This window comes from Medicago sativa, chromosome 3, assembly GCF_051527215.1.
Source record: "Medicago sativa cultivar Bolivia chromosome 3, Bolivia_mono, whole genome shotgun sequence".
NCBI classification, from domain to species: Eukaryota; Viridiplantae; Streptophyta; class Magnoliopsida; order Fabales; family Fabaceae; genus Medicago; species Medicago sativa.
Genome location: NC_140751.1, coordinates 96,879,965 through 96,901,894, shown reverse-complemented (window position 1 = coordinate 96,901,894; position 21,930 = coordinate 96,879,965). Strand labels below are relative to the sequence as shown.

At 35.9% G+C, this 21,930-nt stretch overlaps 3 protein-coding genes across 3 annotated transcripts; 2 read left to right on the top strand and 1 right to left on the bottom strand.

Moving 5' to 3' along the window:
- Nucleotides 1-1,469: 1,469 nt before the first annotated feature.
- On the top strand, nucleotides 1,470-4,801 carry OCP3 (overexpressor of cationic peroxidase 3). The gene is made up of 4 exons (XM_085756470.1): nucleotides 1,470-1,659; nucleotides 1,785-2,129; nucleotides 3,113-3,430; nucleotides 4,419-4,801. The coding sequence occupies exons 1-4, from the start codon at nucleotides 1,489-1,491 to the stop codon at nucleotides 4,557-4,559; spliced, it is 975 nt and encodes a 324-aa protein (XP_085612596.1). The 5' UTR covers nucleotides 1,470-1,488; the 3' UTR covers nucleotides 4,560-4,801.
- Nucleotides 4,802-5,905: 1,104 nt separating this feature from the next.
- Nucleotides 5,906-12,477, top strand: CESA1 (cellulose synthase 1). Its single transcript, XM_085756482.1, has 14 exons — nucleotides 5,906-6,177; nucleotides 6,380-6,575; nucleotides 6,666-6,856; nucleotides 7,266-7,377; nucleotides 7,461-7,656; nucleotides 8,315-8,581; nucleotides 8,678-9,023; nucleotides 9,115-9,252; nucleotides 9,336-9,461; nucleotides 9,780-9,992; nucleotides 10,139-10,403; nucleotides 10,569-10,765; nucleotides 11,059-11,409; nucleotides 11,493-12,477. The coding sequence occupies exons 1-14, from the start codon at nucleotides 6,094-6,096 to the stop codon at nucleotides 12,078-12,080; spliced, it is 3,270 nt and encodes a 1,089-aa protein (XP_085612608.1). The 5' UTR covers nucleotides 5,906-6,093; the 3' UTR covers nucleotides 12,081-12,477.
- Nucleotides 12,478-12,903: 426 nt separating this feature from the next.
- Nucleotides 12,904-20,813, bottom strand: SHS1 (Mitochondrial substrate carrier family protein). Its single transcript, XM_085756484.1, has 3 exons — nucleotides 19,971-20,813; nucleotides 13,863-14,024; nucleotides 12,904-13,663 (listed from the first exon to the last, which is right to left on the bottom strand). The coding sequence occupies exons 1-3, from the start codon at nucleotides 20,529-20,531 to the stop codon at nucleotides 13,190-13,192; spliced, it is 1,197 nt and encodes a 398-aa protein (XP_085612610.1). The 5' UTR covers nucleotides 20,532-20,813; the 3' UTR covers nucleotides 12,904-13,189.
- Between the last annotated feature and the right edge of the window lie 1,117 nt (nucleotides 20,814-21,930).

Here is a 21,930-nt window from a genome sequence, read left to right as displayed (position 1 = left end):
AAATGCATGGCTTTAAGAGTGAGGTTTAATTTATGAGGGTCAGAGAAAATCAATTGTATTATTTATTTAATATTCAAATTTATATTTTAATTTAAAGTTTAATACATGAAAAATGTGATATGTGTATTCTTTGTCAAATATATTGGTAGTATGTGCATGTGATTGGTAGTGTTGTTTGTGATTAAAATGCATGATTTTAACAGTCATTTTTAAGTCATAAGAATCAGATAAAATCAATTGCATTTTATTTATTTAAAATTCAAATTGATATTTTAATTTAAAGTTAATCATATCTTTATTTTTATTTTTTTAGGAAAAAGATGGGGTGCAGAGGGGCTGTGTGTTGCATCACCCCTGCTAAAAATAGAAAGAAAACGAGTACAACAAAAAATGGGTGTCTAAAGCCAAACCCACCCCTCCACGAAAAACAAAAGCAAGAAAAGAAAGATCAAGAGAGAAAGAAGCATCTACATTGAACCATTTGTTAGACTTAGCTTGTTATTCTTCTTTTTTGGAACCGTCCAATCTTAACTTTTTGAACCATGTTAGTCCAAAGTTCACTTAAAAATTCATAGTTTGTTAGGTCTTAATATAAACTAGCTCTAAAACTTGCATGTCGTGAATAACATTTACAAGTTAGTTAGAGTTTGTCACCATTATTGATTTACCTAAAGCCTCGTGAGCTAAAGCTTGTGTAACTTAAACTCTCAAAGGAAGGGAGTCTACTACGGATCCATGCCACTCCAATAAAGGGTATGTTGAACATAATCTAGATATGCGACTGCACCACTCGACCAACAATATGCATATTTGAAAATTGTTCTTTTTTGAATTGCCCTCTGCTTCTAAGCTAAAACAGAATCAACAACCTTTATGGTTGCACATAACTTGTTGCAACAAAGATATTAACATTTCCCATAAACTCGCAAGTTTATCTTCCTTTGATATTTTTGCAAGCTAAACTATAACCTGCGAACATGAAAAATATTATTTATACTTCAAGATTTATTTTTTACAATACTTTAATAAGATTTTGAAAATTTTAAAAGAAATTGAACACATGTTGAATTTTACATGAATTTAACTAGTATACTTTCGTTTTGAAAATGCAGCTCAATTGACAGCTACAAGACATTTGAATGTAGCGATAAGGGTTCAAACTGCAACCTTAGTTTTTTCATTTCTCACACTTATAATATACAAGTATAACCAATAAACAAAGTGACATCGAAAAATTACTAGTTACCACATCAACTATATGACAATCATGTTTTTTGTTTTTTGTTATAGAAAATTTAATATTTATATTTAAATGTTGTTTTTTTTTGAAAGAATTTAAATAACGTTGTTTTATTCCTTAAAAAAAAAAAAACAAAGTTGTTTTAAAATCGTCGATGATAATCCTTACAAGAAAAAAAATAAATAATCGTTGATGATAAAAGTATCCAAACCTTCAAAACCCCATCTCCGTGGTGTAAACTGAGAAAAATGGCCGTCGCGAATCAGTGTTTATCATATACCCGTTTAGTCACAGTCAGAGGAACCCAATCCTCTTCTTTGCAGCGAAAACCTCTTCTCTTCTCCTTCACTCTTCCTTCTCGCTCTCAAAACCTCTACTCTTCAATTGTCACCGCCTCTTCCAAAAAGAAAAACAATAAGGTTATCTCTTTTCATCAACAATATTATGCCAATTCCAAATCCAAATCCAATACAATTCAATGATTCATACTTCAGAAATGCCTAATTTATTATTCTATGCTTTTTATTATTTTATTTTTTTGCAGAAAAAATTGACTCATGTTACAGAGGGGAATGACGAGGAGGATCCATTTGAGTTGCTTTTCAAACAACTCGAAGAAGATCTCAAAAACGATGATGATTTGTCAAAAGAAGATAGCGATGACGACGACGAGATAAGTGACGAAGATTTTGCTTTGTTAGAACGTGAGTTGGAAGGTGTGTTGGGTGAATTTGATGCTGAATTGTTGAACACAGATATCAGCGAAACACAAGGTGATAATGATGTAGAAAAAAGTAGTGGCGATGGAAATGATAATTCGCTGAAGCTTAGAACTTGGCAATTGAATACATTGGCTAGAGCATTGAAAACTGGACGCCGCAAACTAAGTGTAAGCCTTTTGAATTTTGTATTTTTAGCCTAATTTGTTTTGAGTTTAATTTTGACATACTGTTTGACGTTGTAAAAACTTGCACACTTTAAACAAGCATGACCAAATACCAACGTTGTATATATGAATTAAATCGAATTAGTTATATAGTGTGAGTTTATAGCTAGTTGAAACATGTGTATTCTTTGCACCACAACTAAGTGTATCAGATGATATGAATAGGATTACTTGGTTTGAGTATGAAGAGGTTAAGTGCTATTGTTTCTTACCTACATGAAATACCTGTATGATATGATCTGCATTTGAGTAATGCCATACAAGACAAGTGTTTAAGAAACCAAAATGCTTGTGGAAAACAGTAAACCATTTGCTTAAACTTTTTATTCGAAAGACTGTTAGTAATATGAAACACATTCTGATTTGCTTCCTTGACTTGGCCTTTTGTCATTCATTGATAAGGAGAAGGAAAAAGTAAACTGGATTTTTTTAAACAGACAAATGTTAGTAGTTAGTTAGTTGGTCAGGGAAAACAGGAAATGCTAGTAGGAGGGATTGAACCCTAGACCTCCTGCTTAGAACTTCTTTGGGGTTCCAATCCAAACCACTACACTACTCCTTTAGGGACAAGAAAAAGTAAACTTGATAGATCAGCCAGGTTGGGGTCCTGATTAAAGGCAAATATACTAGTTGATATATTAAAGAGTGGAGAAAATCTTCCGTTAATTTGCTTGCAAACACCTTAACTTCAACTTGGATGTATTTTTTAAATGTTTATATTAAGAATCTCAGATGGATTTTCCTTGCAAGGGGTGCAAGTTTGAAGGTAGCTGTTATGTGTTCATGTGATAAAGCGAGAAGGGAAGAGAGGGATTTTTGTATTGTTAAACATACGCAACACGAATGACCTGTGCTAGTTGTCTGCTCAATCCCTAATGTTAACTTCCGGACTCATTTCTCAGTTTCACCTTTCGAATTTGTTGCAGATAAAAGCTCTTGCTGCCGAGCTCTGTCTTGATAGAGCTCTTGTTCTTGATTTGCTTCGTAACCCTCCACCAAGTCTTCTGATGCTGAGCCTATCGATTCCTGATGAACCTAAACCATCAGCAGTATCACCTGAAACTACGCCCGGAGATTCTTTTTATAAAGAAACAAGTGCAGATCATGCTCATGCAGAATCTGGACCGAAGAAGTCTAACTTACCTATTCATGACATGCAACAGAATTGGTCTTCTCGAAAGAGATTGAAAAAGGCTCAACTTGACACGCTGGAGAGAGTTTACATGAGATCAAAGCGGCCCACTGTAAGTTAAACTTGCCATACTTCAATATCACAAGTTTTATGGTGCTAAATCATCCATACATAGTTAAACTTGCCATACTTCAATATCACAAGTTTTATGGTGCTAAATCATCCATACATAACTAGTAAAATCTTCATCGACTTATTTAACTACTTGTTTTGATTTAATACACTCCATTTTTCTAGTCCGGCAGCAATTCCCTCTTAAATCAGAAGTTATGTTTGAGAAACTTGAAGTAAATGATGCTTGTATTAGTATTCTGGTTTTATGCAAAACAATTAAGATGCCCAGTTGTATCATCATGTATGCTTTTCACTGTGTTTCATGATTATTTGTTGTGTTCATGCTTAATATCATGATAGTCTACTACACTTATACTTTGAGTCAACAAATCCAAGACTTGCAATACATGTTAATCAATTGCTCTCGTTCTCAGTCCTCAAGCTAAGTGTCATATCGTGGACGACTTGAAAATAAATGGGGTAAATGTCATATAGGGGACATTTGATATATTTAGCATCGGTTGAGAGCATGAGATATAAGAGTTGTTAATCTTGATTATATATATAATTAAGAGTAACTCCTCCCACAATGTCAACCATCACCTTATATGCTTCTTTGTGCGGCCAATTCTATGGTGCACAAGTGAGACAAATTTTGTATCATGCGTAAGCTAATTTCCACCATTGAACCAATAAATCTCACTATTAAATTAAACGAAATATGATGTGACTTTTTAATCTAATGATGGAAAAGACATGTGTGCATGATGTAAGACTATTTTGCTTGTCCATGTTAGACAAAGCCTCTTTGTGCATATATTCTATTGAAAGTCAATAAACATTCTATGCATCCATCACTGCATATTATAGCATTAAAAGTGACAAGCATGTGTCTTGGTAGTTAATATGATAATTTTGCAATTCTCCTTATTTCACAACTTGTTAACTTCAATATCCTTACCTGTCTGTCTTGAACTACAATGCAGAATGCAATGATTAGTAATATTGTGCATGTTTCAAACATTCCGCGGAGAACAGTTATTAAGTGGTTTGAAGACAAACGTGCCGAGGAGGGGGTTCCAGAGCATCGTCTTCCTTACCAGCAGTCTGCTAATGAAACAAGTTGAAGATTTTATTTTCTTAGTTGTTTTTAATGATGCAAAGCTATGTGAGAAATCTTTTAGTTGTATGAAAAAAAAAAGTTTCACCAGCCTTGATCACGCTTGGGGTTGAGTTATATAAGGAAGTTGAAGTACTGCTGATGGTGATTATTGGTTTGATTACAACACCAATTATCAAATTCCTCAAAAAATAGTCCGCTAAAATGTCAAATACCAAATGTTCTCGTATTCATTTTTCATTTCCAAAATGAATTCTTCGTAAAATATTGGCTAATAATTTATTTTTATGCTTTACGCAATATTGCAAATTGGCAAAAGATATTTCCATCCAAAAGGCTGTGTTGGCGGAATTCTCATCGTTGCTTGTATCAAAATCAAAATGTTTGTTTATAATAATAAAAAATCAATCCATCATTTCCTTTTTAATTATTGCCCGAAAAGGACAAGATGTGGATTTAGAAAAATTGGCTGTCAATTTGTAAGCATCTATTGTCGTAGGCTAATAGCAATATATATTTTTTTTTGGTTCTCTCTAAGGTAAAATTATCTAGATTTATTGTAATCGTTGTCCTCGTTTTAACTTTATAAATGTACTACGAGCAAAACAAACGAGGAAAATTTGACTGCAAAGAATGACTGCTGGATTAAATAATCACTCATAATAGTATTGCTATAAATCCAAGTGTTGAATGTGGAACCGTAAAATAAGATTCATAACTGACTCAATATGCGTTTATCAGGCCCGGCCCTGAGGGGGTGCAAACAGCTCAACAGAGCTGGGCCTCCCTCAGCCATGGGCCTCAAAAAAAAATTTAATACCTACTAGTACTACTGCCCTCTAATTTTTTTAATACCCCCAGCCATTTTCTGTCCCCTTGTTTTAGTCTTTTAGTCTTTTAGTCTTTTATATTTTTTAATACGAACGTTATTTTTGTTAAACAAAGATAATGACAGTAGGAACAATAGTTAGAGCATTATGATATGATAAACATTATGATAAGCGTGTAATAACAGGGCAAATATGTAATTTGCTTGTGATAAAGTACATCTCAACTAAACCGATAGGCACCGACAGGCACAGAAAAGAAAACCGGAAACAACCGGTATTAATTCAGACAGCTGGTGCCACTTCAGTAAATATTCGTCATGCTAATTATCACAAGCCGTCGTATCTCTCTCAAAACCATCGACACGTGTAGTCACCTAATTGGTCATTCTCTTAATAAGTCAATATACAGTGGGCTGAACCGGGGAAAATAGCTCTTATACAGCTCGTAACTCGAACCGGGAAAACAAGTCGAACCGGTAACACAATAATAAGAATAAAACAGATAGAGAAAAGAAAAGAACACAACACAAACACTGGTTGTTAATATCATTACAGTTGTAGCAGAGAGTGTGTTTTTGTGAAATGAGATAGGAATGTGCGAAAAATATTGCGTGTTGAGTGGGCGAAGATTTTAATGCTTTTCCTGTATATCTGAACGCAGATCGAGTACTGTACTGAACTCCATTCATCTGCATCACTCTCTGTCACAATATGGAAGCCTCTTCCGGCATGGTTGCTGGCTCCCACAATCGTAACGAGCTTGTTCGTATTCGTCACGATTCTGCCGACAGCGGGGTTAGTTTCTTACTTTCTCATTTCATTCTACTGATTTTGTCTTACTTACAACTTTAGATCAGATCTGGTTGGTTATAGATTACTCTCAATTTGATCTTCAACTTTTTATCAGGAATTGATTGATTAATGCTATAATTCTAATCTGGTATCATATGTAGTGTTATAATTTTAATGTAAAATTGTTTATGATATCTTCTTACAGCCGAAACCATTGAAGAATTTGAATGGACAAGTCTGTCATATATGTGGTGAGGATGTTGGAACAACACCCACCGGTGATGTGTTTGTTGCTTGTAATGAATGTGGTTACCCTGTTTGTCGAGATTGTTATGAATATGAGCGAAAAGAAGGCAACAAATCTTGTCCTCAATGCAAAACTAGATACAAAAGGCTCAGAGGTTAGTTAATTACTTGGTTAGTTAGTTTTAATGTGTCTGATCTATTATTATGTGTCTTCATTTTGATTTTAAATGATGAATCTGGATCAGGGAGTCCTAGAGTCGATGGAGATGATGAAGAAGATGATGTTGATGATATCGAGAACGAGTTCAATTATCGACAAGGAAATAATAATAATAATAATAATAAGTCAAGGAGACAGTGGGATGATTCAGACAGATCAGCTTCATCTTCTAGACGCGAATATCAGCAACCTCCTCTTCTCACCAATGGCCAAACTGTAATCCTTTGATTCTATTCAACTGTTATAGGCTTTCTAAATATGTTTACATTTGGGAATCTTACTTTAGATTTTGTCTACATATTGTCTTTATTCTTGATATTCTTGAGATAAACAACCGTCAAAAAGTGTTAAGATGAACTTATTACTTTTTTTTTTTGGGTCAAGTAGCCTAGTAGCTAGAAATTCACCTCTTAAGGTGAATAAGCAGGGTATTCGAGGTCCGAACCCCAACCCTTGCATATATAATGCAGTGTCCCTACCAATTGAGCTAAGCTCACAGGGACATATGGAATTTTTCTTTATTCTATGTATTTCATGTTTTTTGCAGGAGTATATTTTACTGTGTATTACATGAAATTGTGCATGCATTTTTTATTTATCTTTCACTGACAATTAGTATTGACAGATGTCTGGCGAGATTCCTACACCTGATAATCAATCTGTCCGAACTACTTCTGGTCCTTTGGGCCCATCTGAGAAAGCTCACTCACTTCCCTATATTGATCCAAGGCAACCAGGTATAGTGCTAACTTGAATTTGTGCTATATTTAGTTGTTAGATTATTGTGATTTTACAATTGACTGTATATTTGATATTACAGTTCCGGTGAGAATTGTGGATCCATCAAAGGACTTAAACTCATATGGTTTGGGAAATGTTGACTGGAAGGAAAGGGTTGAAGGTTGGAAGCTGAAGCACGAGAAAAATATGGTACAGATGACTGGTAGATATGCTGATGGGAAAAGCGGAGGAGGAGATATTGAAGGGACTGGTTCTAATGGAGAAGAACTTCAAATGTAAGCCACTTATTCTGTTTGGTTTTGATGTTTAATGACTAGCTAATCATATGTGTGAGGTATCAGGGAGCATTCATTGTTTGTTTATGCTAGAGGCTCAATTTATTTTTATATGGAAAGTGTTCAAAGCAATTTTCATTCTCCTTCTCATGGTTGTCAAGACTGCTATCCAAACAATAGAGTGTATTGATCTTGTTACCTCTTCAAGAGTTGGATCACATTTGAAATCACAATTAATAAGATCAGATTGAGAATGGGATTGTTTAACCAAAAGGGACATTTTTTGGGTCACGATGTGCAACTCTGATCATCTATTTGCATATTGAGGTGGTAGTAGGGCATCCTCTGCTGTACCTGTAGATGATGGAGAAAGTTGGATGGAGGAGATTAGTGAAGATGTTAATGTTATGGAGGTTGATTATCCCAATTGGCAAGTTAGGGATTTTATCTAGAGTGTAGGCTTGGGGGTTTTTTTTTTTTGGTGGACTTTTGGTTGTGTTATGTTTGAATTTTAGCAAACCTAATGTTATGTATGTTTCTCATTATGACTTATTTTGGGTGTCATGCTTACAAAAGTTCTGTCGAGTTTACTTTAAATATTTACTTGGATTGAATTTCATTTCAAGTTAAAATGGCCCTTTGTTTCTGTTTTTGACAGGGTTGATGATGCTCGACAACCTATGAGTCGGATTGTACCCATTTCTTCATCTCAGCTGACCCCTTATCGTGTTGTCATCGTGTTCCGGCTGATAGTTCTTGGTTTCTTCTTGCAATATCGTGTAACTCACCCGGTAAAAGATGCTTACCCACTGTGGTTGACTTCAGTTATCTGTGAGATTTGGTTTGCATTTTCCTGGATTTTGGATCAGTTTCCAAAATGGTCTCCCATTAACCGTGAGACTTATCTGGAGAGGCTTGCCATAAGGTTTGGATTGCTATGTTTCCTTCACTGTTGGACTTGGCTTGGTTTAGCCATGATGCGACATTTTCTGTTCCACTAATCTTAGTTTGTCTTGTGTAGATATGATCGTGATGGAGAACCATCACAGTTGGCTCCTGTCGACGTATTTGTCAGTACAGTGGACCCTCTCAAAGAGCCACCTATTGTAACTGCAAACACTGTTTTGTCTATACTCGCTGTTGACTACCCTGTCGACAAGGTTTCTTGCTATGTATCTGATGATGGTTCAGCTATGTTGAGTTTTGAAGCCTTATCTGAAACAGCCGAGTTTGCAAAGATGTGGGTGCCCTTTTGCAAAAAACACAGTATTGAGCCAAGAGCACCTGAATTTTATTTTCTTCAGAAGATTGATTACTTAAAGGACAAGGTTCAACCCTCTTTTGTTAAGGAGCGACGAGCAATGAAGGTTGTTTTTGAAGCATCATGTTTCCATTTCCAGTTCAATATTTATTTCTAGACATGTAGAAATATTAAATATGGATATTTGTGCTTAACAGAGACAATATGAAGAATTCAAAGTAAGGATCAATGCCTATGTTGCTAAAGCTCAGAAGATGCCAGAGGAAGGTTGGACAATGCAGGATGGAACTCCTTGGCCTGGAAATAATCCCAGGGATCATCCTGGAATGATTCAGGTATTACGATTTTCTCTATAATCCGCAGAACCTCCACCATTATTGTTATTTTCAGTTTAGTTATATTATTTTGTGGTATGCAGGTGTTCTTAGGACATAGTGGAGGGCTTGATACAGATGGCAATGAACTTCCCAGGCTTGTTTATGTGTCTCGTGAAAAGCGACCAGGCTTCCAACATCACAAGAAGGCTGGAGCTATGAATGCTTTGGTTTGTCCTATTGAAACTTCTTATTTTATGTGTTCCATGGCGTTGTCTGGTTTATTTTCCTTTTAATGGCTGTTTCCCGTGTTTTGTATTGTTCTCATTGAAAGATTATGTCAGAAAGCTGAATTTATATGAAAAATAACCTGCTAAGTGGTGCTGTGAATCAACACAGTACAATTATAGGCAATGTTTAACAAATTTCTAAAGCTTCTTTAGGATGTGAATGATTGTGCTAATCGATCAAACGATGGTTGTGCTTTTTATTTATTAGAAAGATAGGTTTCGAACATATCTAACCTTGGTTTATCTTGTGTGATGTAGATTCGAGTTTCTGCTGTCTTGACCAACGGTGCATATCTTTTGAATGTCGATTGTGATCATTATTTCAATAATAGCAAAGCTCTTAAGGAGGCTATGTGTTTCATGATGGATCCTGCTTATGGAAAGAAGACATGCTATGTTCAATTTCCGCAGAGATTTGATGGCATTGATTTGCACGATCGATATGCCAATCGCAATATTGTCTTCTTCGATGTAGGTCTTCATTATTCTTTTGTAATATTGCCAATTTGTAATTAAAAAATTATTTTCTTTTGGCCCCTTCAAAAGAAAAAAATATTTTATTTCCTTGCATTACACTCCAACTGCTTTCGCTAAACTTGAAAAACTTCATCTGCCAGATCAACTTGAAAGGTCAGGATGGTATTCAGGGCCCTGTCTATGTGGGAACTGGTTGCTGTTTCAATAGGCAAGCTTTGTATGGTTATGATCCTGTTTTGACTGAGGAAGATCTCGAACCTAACATTATTGTTAAGAGTTGTTGGGGTTCTAGAAAGAAAGGAAAGGGTGGGAATAAGAAGTACGGTGACAAGAAGAGGGGAGTTAAAAGAACTGAATCCACCATTCCCATATTTAATATGGAGGATATAGAGGAGGGTGTCGAAGGTAAGCTTTTATGAAAACATATCTCATTTAACTCCCTTATTTACGGTTTTTCATGTGTTCAGAATTTAAAATGTTTACTTCATGCAAGAAAATTGTTTGCAGTAACCTGGTTGTAGATATCCTTAGATTTGTCTAAAAAAATGATATTACAATGTCTTTTGGCAGGTTATGATGATGAAAGGTCACTTCTAATGTCTCAGAAGAGCTTGGAGAAGCGTTTCGGACAGTCTCCGGTTTTTATTGCTGCCACATTCATGGAGCAAGGTGGCCTTCCACCTTCAACCAATTCTACAACTCTTCTTAAGGAAGCAATCCACGTTATCAGTTGTGGTTATGAAGACAAGACAGAATGGGGCAAAGAGGTGAGCATGTGTATTTACGTTGTGTTTTTTAATTCTCGTCCTTTGGTATAAAGAAATTATTCAATTCATATACACTCTGTCTAGAGAATATTGACACCGTCAATCAATCAAAATCATCAGATCATTAGATTTTTTTGACTCTAATCTTAACTACTTCTAAAGTCTCCTAGATATTGGTTCTGATTTGCTGACAGCATAACTTTTTAACACCCACAATGTATCAAAATTAAACTCTACGTTAAACTGATGAGTAGCTTGTTTAGCTATTAATCAACATTTTCTGACTTCCCCAGATTGGATGGATCTATGGTTCTGTGACTGAAGATATCCTGACTGGGTTTAAGATGCATGCACGTGGTTGGATTTCCGTCTATTGCATGCCACCTCGTCCGGCATTCAAGGGTTCTGCTCCCATCAATCTTTCAGACCGTCTCAATCAGGTGCTTCGGTGGGCCTTGGGTTCAATAGAGATCTTCCTTAGCAGGCATTGTCCTTTATGGTATGGCTACAATGGAAGGATGAGGCCTCTCATGAGGCTGGCTTATATCAACACAATTATCTACCCCTTTACCTCAATCCCATTGCTTGCGTACTGTGTGCTTCCTGCATTTTGTCTTCTCACAAACAAATTTATTATTCCCGAGGTAAATGATTTGTTCTCTCATTTCTGGCTGTTAACCTTATAACTACTGATTCTGGATCTTGACATTTTGTTAATCTTATGCAGATAAGTAACTTTGCTAGCATGTGGTTTATTCTCCTCTTTACCTCCATTTTCACTACTTCAATTCTGGAGCTTAGGTGGAGTGGTGTTGGTATAGAAGACTGGTGGAGAAACGAGCAGTTTTGGGTTATCGGTGGAACATCTGCACATCTTTTCGCCGTGTTTCAAGGGCTTCTCAAAGTGCTTGCAGGGATTGACACAAATTTTACCGTTACATCAAAGGCAAATGACGAAGACGGGGACTTTGCTGAGCTATACGTGTTCAAATGGACATCACTTCTTATCCCTCCTACAACAGTACTTATTGTGAATTTGATAGGTATTGTGGCTGGTGTGTCTTTTGCCATAAACAGTGGTTACCAATCTTGGGGTCCACTATTTGGAAAGCTCTTCTTTGCTATATGGGTCATTGCTCATTTATACCCTTTCTTGAAGGGTCTTTTGGGGAAATCGAATCGTACACCAACCATTGTTATTGTCTGGGCCGTTCTCCTTGCTTCTATATTCTCTTTGTTGTGGGTGAGGATTGACCCCTTCATCTCTGATCCCAACAAATCATCATCCAATAGTCAGTGTGGTATCAACTGCTAGTTTATCTTGAAGATTCATTTTCTTTTATTATCTCCTTTTTGATTTAGAGACATCAAGGTTGCTCTAGTGTATATAAACAAGAATTCAGCATGGAGTTTGTCCTATTAATGCATGAAAAATAGGACGGGGATTAAGTTATAAACCTGCATAGCATTCTTGTTTCTATTGTTTATTTATAAGTTTAAATTTTTTTGTCCACGTAATGTAAAATTTGTTTATGACAAGAATATAGTTAAAGCAAACAAGGTGCAATGTGATGATTGGTGGTTTTTTCTATTGTGAGCTAGTGTGGTTTCACATGTGATAAACATTTTGATATGTCTTGATGATCAGAGTTGTGTTGGTGACCAAGATTAATGTTTTAGTAATTTGAATGAATGTCTCTCATCTTTCAGAACCTTATCATATACTCCTTTGTCGTTTAAATATCAATTTTTATCTTGTTTTAAGTGGAAAAAGATACCTATAGTATTGTAGATAAATCATGTCCTATTTAAATTGTTTCTAAATGTATTTATTCAAAGAATAATCTTTTCAGGAGCTTTCACAATTTCTTTTTAAAAACAGCAGAACTCTTGCAAAATTTTGCTAGTAAAGAAAGATATGAAAAGAATATTGAAATCAATGTGTTAATAATTAACAGAAAAAAGACATACACAATTTGTACCTTCCAAAGGGATCGGAAAATAAAATAACTTCTGAACAGTATAAAAGGCGCGTTTTTGGTATTTTGGGTGCCCTGTGGGCAACGTCTGGCCCTCAACAACAATTTTAATACTTATATCTATCTTATCATAATCTAGAGAGAAAAAATGGAAATACCTTGCTCAACAAAAATCAACTTCATAAAATATGATTGGTGAGTAGAATACAGTCAATTTCCAAAAAGAACAGGATTACAAAGTAGATTCTGAACTTGAAGATGTATAGCCAAGACACAATGAAAAGCCTGGCAGCAACGTAAATAAACAAAAAACCAACATTCCATTCTCAGAGGGGTTGAAAAAAATCCAGTAAAATAAGAGAAACCAAAAATAAGTTAACCGAAATGTATCAAAAAAGTATGCAGCAGTTCCACAACTTGGCTTCGGTGGAAACAGAAACTCAGCCTATTCCTCCTCGTCGTTATCTATCAATATCTTCTTGCATGCTTCATAACACATGAAAGAGATTCCAGCGGCTGGCACTAACTTCATGCAACTAGGTCCAAGCCCTCTATATAGACCCTGGATCCCTTCTTGTTCTAGTATGCTCAGAAGGGCATGAACCACATTTTTGTAGACCTGTCTTCCACTGAGAGCTCCAACTTGCATTTGCTTGCGAGCCACCTCAAGTGGAAAAGTTGCAGTACTTGAAATAGCACCAGCCGCTGAACCAATCAAAAGGGTTTCAAAGTTGCCGATCTTCTCTTGTTTGAAAATTTTTCGGTATGCTTTCCGCAGAGTGTCGTAGGCAAAGTAATTGGTAGCCGAATATGGAATAACTCCAATAAGACTAGGTGTCAGGCCTCTGTAAAGTTCTGCAGGACCCTCTTCTTTAATTATTTTCATGAACGCGTCAAGGAGACCATTGTAAACACCTCTCTGCAATATCACTAATCAAGCTTAACTTTTATCTTCTATTTTCCAATATGATGTTAAAACATTAATATGAGGAAGCAAAATTATGTATATACAGGTCATATAAGCTATCTTATGAATATGTCATAAACTGTTTCTAAAAACTCGTCCATAAAGTCTTACAAGTTATGTCGGCATCAAATAAGTAATTATATATACATACCTGGATAGTTAGTCTAGTCTTGAGTAGTTCAAGCGGATACGTGCATATAGTTGAACTCACTCCAGCACAGGCACCTGCAATCAATGATGCAGGAACTGGGAGTTTGGACTGCTCTCCAGGCTTTGCGGATAGGTTCTTGTTTACCGTATCATAAGCAAATAGCTGTAGAAATAGGTGAAAGTAAATTGAGATAAAGAATAACTATGATGTAGACTACAAATTCATTTATTATTGCCAGAGTAGATAAATAACGCTTTTCTCATTGGCTGACTATTATAAGTTTAATTAACAAGTTAACGCGCAGAAAATTTGAAGCACGGACTAAAAGAGACATACTTGCTCATTGACTTACCTGATGGGCCATTTATACATTTAAGACCCCCACCTAAAAAACAAGAAACAAGAACAAAACACTATCATATGAAAGTTCTCTAGCAATATAAATCTAAGAAACTTAAGCCCTAAAACCACTAAAGAGTTAAAAGAGGGCCAGGGAAATGAAAGGCATGGAATTAAAACTTAAGAAGTAAAGTAATTGAATTCTCAGAGCAATAAAACCAACTATCTGTCATGGAGAGCATTCGAAGAGGAAGGACCATGGTCAAAATATGCAAAACATCATCTAAAGCTAGTGTGTCACTAACACATACAGGTAAGGGTAATCTAGTGAAATAAATAATTGAAAGAAGACAATGACATGAAATAAATAATTGCACAAATTGTCAATGAGTAGATATATTGATGAAAACAACTGAAGGGTAATCTAGTGCAAGGGGCTTCCAGCATAAGTAGAGAGGCTGTCTCCGTAAATGAATCCATTAATAGACAATCATAAAACAATATACCAGAAACAGGTTTGAAGGAAAATCAGCAAATGATGGTTTTTACAGTTGCATATCATAGTAAATCAGCAAATGCTCAAAAACTCGATTTGTCTTTCTTCATAAAAGAACTTGGTTTTTTTTTTTTTTCAACATTGAAAGGGTTCAAAGATCCAGAAAATGAAACAGAAACTCAAGTCGGAGAAGCTATTTGTTAATTATTGCTTTTGGACTGCATTACGTGGCTGATTTATCTTTATTCTCTATTGTTTCAGTTTTTTTATTTTAGTCAATAAGTGGTACCTACACTTTAGGAGAAAGCAGTTGTTGTTATCCCACGTTCCTAGTTTAGTGGTGATGTAGTTGTGTTCTGTTTTGTTTTTTGAAACACTATTAAGTGTATTGTTTTTGTGAAATTAATGAAATCAATCTCCCATTCCATTTCAACGTACTCTTCCCTGTCTATCATATTATTTTTCATTTATACCAAATAACCAACAAATTGGCACCAGAGCTATCATCTTACGGGACCTGTGAAAATGGAAACTGAAACAAGTTTCTCACAAGTTGCTCCTCCTGTCTTTGATGGGGAGAACTATGACCTTTGGGCAGTAAGAATGGAGTCTTACCTGGAGGCTTTGGATGTTTGGGAGGCCGTTGAAGAGGATTATGAAGTTCCTCCGCTGCAGAATAATCCTACCATGGCTCAGTTAAAATATCACAAGGAGAGAAAAACTCGGAAAGCAAAGGCAAAATCAGTTCTTTTCTCCTGTGTTTCACAAAATGTTTTCACCAGAATTATGACCCTCAAAACAGCAAAAGAAATATGGGACTATTTGAAGGAAGAATACGCAGGGGATGAGAGGATTCGAGGCATGCAAGTACTGAACTTGATGAGGGAATTTGAGATGCAGAAAATGAAAGAGTCTGAGACAATCAAAGATTACTCTTGACAGATTGCTTTCTATTGCAAACAAGGTTAGGTTACTCGGCACTCAATTCGCTGATTCTAGAATTGTTGAAAAAATTCTGGTTACAGTGCCTGAGAGATATGAAGCATCAATAACCACCTTGGAGAACACAAAAGACTTGTCTAAGATCACCTTAGCAGCAGTGTTGCATGCGATGCAGGCTCAAGAGCAACGAAGGCTTATGAGGCAAGATCATGTGGTTGAAGGTGCTTTACCAGCCAAGCATCATGTAGTTGGAAGTACTGCAGGCAACCAAAGCAAAGATAGAGGTAAAAAGAAGAATTACCCACCTTGCGAGCACTGTGGTAAAATGGGTCATCCACCGTTCAGATGTTGGAGAAGACCGGACGCAAAGTGCAGCAAGTGCAATCAGCTTGGACATGAAGCTGTGATTTGCAAAGGAAAATTTCAACAACTTGAAGTCAAAGCCCAGGTTGTAGAGCAAGATGAAGAAGATCAAATGTTTGTGGCAACATGTTTTTCATCTAAGAGTAGTTCAGAATGCTGGCTGATTGACAGTGGTTGTACAAACCACATGACATATGATAAAACCATCTTCAAAGATTTAAAGCCAACTCATATCTCAAAAGTCAGAATTGGCAACGGTGTCTATATTCCTGCAAAAGGAAAAGGAACCATCGTAATTTCAACGAGTTCAGGTATAAAAACAATCTCAGATGTTCTTTATGTACCTGATATTGATCAAAATCTGCTAAGTGTTGGTCAATTATTAGAAAAAGGGTTTAAAGTATCTTTCGAAAATCAACTTTGTCTCATCTTTGACATCACTGGTCGGGAGATTCTTAGGGTCAAAATGAGAGGTAAAAGCTTCTCATTTGATCCAATTGAGGAGGAGCAGACCGCTTATTTCACTCAAGTCAGTCCCACTGAACTTTGGCACAAGCGACTCGGTCACTGTCATATTCAAAGAATGTTGAACTTGAAGAAGAAAGACATGTCAAGAGGTCTACCGGTACTTTCTGATCATTTGCCAAACTGCAATGCTTGCCAGTTTGGTAAACAAAACAGAATTCCATTTCCCAAAACTGTTTGGAGAGCCACTAAAAAGCTTCAACTCATTCACACAGATGTTGCAGGACCTCAAAGAACTCCATCAATACAAGGTAGCCTATACTTTATTCTTTTCATAGACGACTTTACAAGAATGTGTTGGATTTATTTCTTGAAATTCAAGCATGAAGTGGCTGGAGTATTTTTAAAGTTTAAGAAGATGGTGGAAACTCAAAGTGGCTCCAAGATTCAATTTCTAAGGTCTGATAATGGCAAGGAGTATACATCAGCACAATTTAATTTATTTTGCGAAGAAGCTGGAATTGAACATCAACTGACAGCTCCTTACACTCCCGAACAAAATGGAGTTAGTGAAAGGAGAAATAGATCAGTAATGGAGATGGCTAGATGTATGTTGCATGAGAAGGAATTGCCTAAACAATTTTGGGCAGAAACGGCAAACACGGCGGTCTTTCTTCAAAATCGACTTCCAACCAAGGCTTTACAAGATAAAACTCCTTTTGAAGCATGGTATGAGTATAAGCCTTCACTAACCTTTCTTAAAGTGTTTGGTTGTGTTTGTTTTGCACATGTTCCAAAGGTTAAGCGTGACAAACTTGACAAAAAAGCACTTCCGGGCATTTTTGTGGGATACAGTTCACTTTCAAAGGCTTACAAAGTGTATCATCCTCAAACCGAAACACTGACTATAACTAGAGATGTACATTTCAACGAAGACCAGCAATGGGACTGGAAGAATCTACCGAAAACATCTGGATCTCTAAGCATTATTGAAGATACTCATCCTGAAAAGCAAACAACCGAGTTGTGTCTGAATGAATTAGAAGATGATCCCTCCATTAGAGGCACAAGGCTGCTGTCAGACATATTTCAAAGATGTAATGTAGCAATATGTGAGCCTTCTTGCTGCGAGGAAGCACGAAAAGATCCAAAATGGAAAAATGCAATGGAGGAGGAGATGTCAATGATACAAAAAAACAAAACATGGGAGCTGGTTGAAAAGCCTCAAGATAGAAAAGTCATTGGAGTTAAATGGGTTTTCAGAACAAAGCTCAATGTTGATGGCTCAATCAATAAATATAAGGCCAGACTCGTAGTTAAAGGGTATGCACAAATTTTTGGTGTTGATTATTCCGACACTTTTGCACCTGTATCCAGATTAGACACAATTAGATTGGTGTTAGCAGTTGCTGCTCAAAGGGGCTGGAAAGTATTCCAGTTAGATGTCAAATCAGCTTTTTTGAATGGAGTTTTACAAGAAGAGATATATGTGGAGCAGCCCGAGGGATTTGTGATGCAAGGTGAAGAAGATAAAGTCTATCTATTGAAAAAAGCCCTTTATGGGTTAAAACAAGCACCAAGGGCTTGGTACAGCAGGATAAATGATCACTTAATGAGTATAGGCTTTGTAAAAAGTTTATCTGAGTCCACTCTTTACGTGAAACATGCAGGAAATAATATTCTCATAGTTTCTCTCTATGTTGATGATCTTTTAGTGACTGGAGATGATACAAGGTTGGTTGAGCAATTCAAACAAGAAATGATGCAAGCATTTGAAATGACAGATCTTGGTCTTATGACATATTTTCTTGGAATTGAGATCAAACAAAGTGACAATGAAGTGTTCATCTGCCAAAAAAAATATGCAAAGGAAATATTGAGAAAATTCCAGATGGAGGAGTGTAAGGCAGTTAGCACACCAATGAACCAAAAGGAGAAGTTGAGCAAGGAAGATGGTGCTGATAAAGTTGACGAAGGATACTACAGGAGTCTGATCGGATGTTTAATGTATCTCACTGCAACAAGACCAGACATTTTATTTGCTGTAAGTCTCCTCTCTCGCTTTATGCATTGTGCTAGTGAAATACATTTAGTAGCAGCAAGAAGAATATTGAGATATGTTAAAGGCACGGTTGATTATGGTGTCAAATATGAGAGTTGTCAAAATTTCAAGCTGTGTGGATTCTCTGATAGTGACTGGGCTGGATCTATTGATGACATGAAGAGCACTTCAGGATATTGTTTCAGTATAGGCTCTGGAGTTTTTTCATGGTGCACAAAGAAGCAGGAAACAGTAGCACAGTCCACTGCAGAAGCTGAGTTCATAGCAGCAACAGCAGCCGTAAATCAAGTTTTGTGGTTAAAGAAGATTTTATGTGATTTGCATCTTCAACAGAATCATAAAATAGAAGTTTTTATTGACAACCAGGCAGCAATTGCAATTTCAAAGGATCCAGTGTGTCATGGGAAGACTAAACATTTTAACATCAAGCTCTACTTCTTAAGAGAGATGCAGCAAAATGGAGAAGTGACTTTGGTTTATTGCAAGTCAGAGGATCAATTAGCAGATATGTTTACAAAGCCACTTCCTGTCAGCAAGTTCGAGTTTTTAAGGCAAAAAGTTGGAGTTTGCAGATCCTAAAGCAAGGAGGAGTGTTAATTATTGCTTTTGGACTGCATTACGTGGCTGATTTATCTTTATTCTCTATTGTTTCAGTTTTTTTATTTTAGTCAATAAGTGGTACCTACACTTTAGGAGAAAGCAGTTGTTGTTATCCCACGTTCCTAGTTTAGTGGTGATGTAGTTGTGTTCTGTTTTGTTTTTTGAAACACTATTAAGTGTATTGTTTTTGTGAAATTAATGAAATCAATCTCCCATTCCATTTCAACGTACTCTTCCCTGTCTATCATATTATTTTTCATTTATACCAAATAACCAACACTATTCCCGCCAATTTTGACAGTCCCGTTGGTTAGTAGTTAATACCTTTGAGTCAGAGAACTGGGCTAGCCAATCTAAAGCTCTATTTGCTTCTCTAAATAGTATGACAATTTGTCCATGGCTCTAGATAGACCCCAGGGGTGGATATCATTGCACACATGTTCAACCATCTCTATATCTACAAGGAGGATAAATTCCTAGCAAAACCTGCTTAACCACACAATTTTGTCCTAGCTCTAATACAGAAACTATACCGAGCATTGGTGCATTAAATCCATTTTGCCAATTCTAAAAAGTTCTAAAACCATAAGAATATTTGGGATATAAAGTTAGTTGTGACAGTCCTTGAAATCTTAGAAAATATGATATTATGGCTTGCCTACCCAATTAATAATCCCTAATCAAAATTGCAGTTAGTATATCATAGACTTCCGATATGGTAGACAGATCTTTAATCATGTAATCCAGCAACATTATCAAAACACCACTGAAAACAACCAAGTATCAAGTGCTATCATTAAGGGATAAATAAAACAAAAGCATGAAATGATATGTGCATTACCTCAATAGCCTTGCTAGGCGCAACCCGAATGACATTAACAAGATTTCCCCTAAACAAACCCTTCCATCCATCAGTTTTCATAATATCCTGGAAAACATCAGCGGTAGAATGACCACTACTTCCCACCATCAAATGAGTCCTAATAGTCTCCAAAGGTGCCACAGTGGTTCTAGAAATTGCACCAGCAATTGCTCCACTACACAACCTTCTAATAGAAGGATTCCTTATCTTAATCTTGAGCTTAAACCCACCATTTTTATTCTTCACCTTAACAACTTGTTCACCTTCCCCCTTGCCCGTAACACCATTAGGCTCAAATTTCCAGAGTGATTGAATATACTTAACGTATAATTCACTAAAAGGAAATTTAGGGTCATCACCATTTTCAGGGGAATTAGAATCAGAAGGGTTTGGTTGTGGAACACCAAACCCTATTCCCACTTGACCAACACTAGCAAACAAACCACCAGGATAATAGTAATCCTCATGAGACCCTAAATTTGAAACAGAGAAAAACCCATCTCTTTTGTCATCAAAGAGTTGGATTTTGTTCCTACCCATGAACCAAAAAACAGGTTTTGAATTGTTATGTACGATGATAAAAGTTTGCTCCTTTTCTTAGCACAGAGTGACAGTTTGTTTCAAGTTTGAGGGAGAAAGTAAAGTATTCAATCTAACACTAAGATGGAATGGAATGAAATTAATTGAATAATGATTCGTGGAGAATCTTACGTTAACTAATAATGAATTGAAATGAATGCTAAGGCTCTTCGTGTGTGCGGAGGAGTGTGACTTAGGTATTTGCCCCCTTTTTGTGTAGTGTTGCTGTGCCACTGAATCCATACCTTCTTTTTCATTTTTTTTATTACTATCTTTATTTATCGCTCGCTAATTAATTAATTAATTTAATAATTTTTTTTTTTTGAGAAGTTTGTTAAATAAAAATTAGAATTAGAATTTGATACTGTTTTCTTAAGGCAAGGATTTGATACAATTCTATTTCTTCAAATAAATAAAAAATTGATGCAATTCTATATGTTTGGTGGGTTGTAAGAAAATTAAAGTGAACCCGAAGCTAAGTTCAACCAAGCACGTGCCGACATGTGTTTCATATATTCATGTAAGTATGTTGTTTGTCATTGACTTGAACTAAATACCCACATTTTCATGAATGAGATTGCATTTCGTTTCGACGCCATTTCACTTCTTTTCTTCTATGTACGTACACTTCCCGACATTCTTGCCTTTTTCTCCTCTTCCATTTCAATGCATTCATTGGACAAAATTTTCATAACAAATCTTAAAAGGGACTCCATTTGTGTATCATAAAGTAGGAATGTCACGTAGTATTCACCAATTTAATAGTGATAATTTAATAGTGATATAGTATAAGTTAATTTAACTATTTTCTCTCTATCTTTTAATTTTTTTATGTTTAAAAAAATTGTATTGCCACATGTCACAGTTAAATCGACCAATATCATGTAACATTATATCACACAAGGTGACATTAGTTACCATTTCCCGGAGGCACTCTCTATTGCCTTTAAATGATAACTTTTTATAAAAATTTATTTAATCAATGCATTGATGACTAAAACTTTTGACTTTGTTGTGGAATAATTTTTTATTTTAAAATCCTTAAAGAGTGTGCTGACAACACTCGTGAACAATAACATCTCTAATGAAAAGTCTTTTACTTAATAATGACCTAAACTATCAAGAACCCCAATCGAAAGAAGAAAAAAAATAGTTACATATCAGATACCGTCAACTGTATATAAGGATTCTATTTCATCAGCAACTAACGAGTCTCGCTATCAAAATAATAAATATAGCATATCAAAGTTGGTCTCACCATCTCAAATTCATGTGATTTTTGGTTTTGTCAATTTATTTCTTTCTAAATGCACATATTAAAATACATATTAGTGGACTTATCTAACGACTCTTTAATTTA

Coding starts and splice junctions, on each gene's coding strand:
- CESA1 (XM_085756482.1), top strand. CDS start 6,094: ATGGAAGCCTCTTCCGGCATGGTTGCTGGCTCCCACAATCGTAACGAG. Junction 7,657..8,314: donor AATGGAGAAGAACTTCAAAT/GTAAGCCACTTA, acceptor TGTTTTTGACAG/GGTTGATGATGCTCGACAAC. Junction 9,993..10,138: donor GCAATATTGTCTTCTTCGAT/GTAGGTCTTCAT, acceptor TTCATCTGCCAG/ATCAACTTGAAAGGTCAGGA.
- OCP3 (XM_085756470.1), top strand. CDS start 1,489: ATGGCCGTCGCGAATCAGTGTTTATCATATACCCGTTTAGTCACAGTC. Junction 1,660..1,784: donor CCAAAAAGAAAAACAATAAG/GTTATCTCTTTT, acceptor ATTTTTTTGCAG/AAAAAATTGACTCATGTTAC. Junction 3,431..4,418: donor TGAGATCAAAGCGGCCCACT/GTAAGTTAAACT, acceptor ACTACAATGCAG/AATGCAATGATTAGTAATAT.
- SHS1 (XM_085756484.1), bottom strand. CDS start 20,531: ATGGGTAGGAACAAAATCCAACTCTTTGATGACAAAAGAGATGGGTTT. Junction 14,025..19,970: donor CGCCTAGCAAGGCTATTGAG/GTAATGCACATA, acceptor CTATTTCTACAG/CTATTTGCTTATGATACGGT. Junction 13,664..13,862: donor AGACTAGACTAACTATCCAG/GTATGTATATAT, acceptor GTGATATTGCAG/AGAGGTGTTTACAATGGTCT.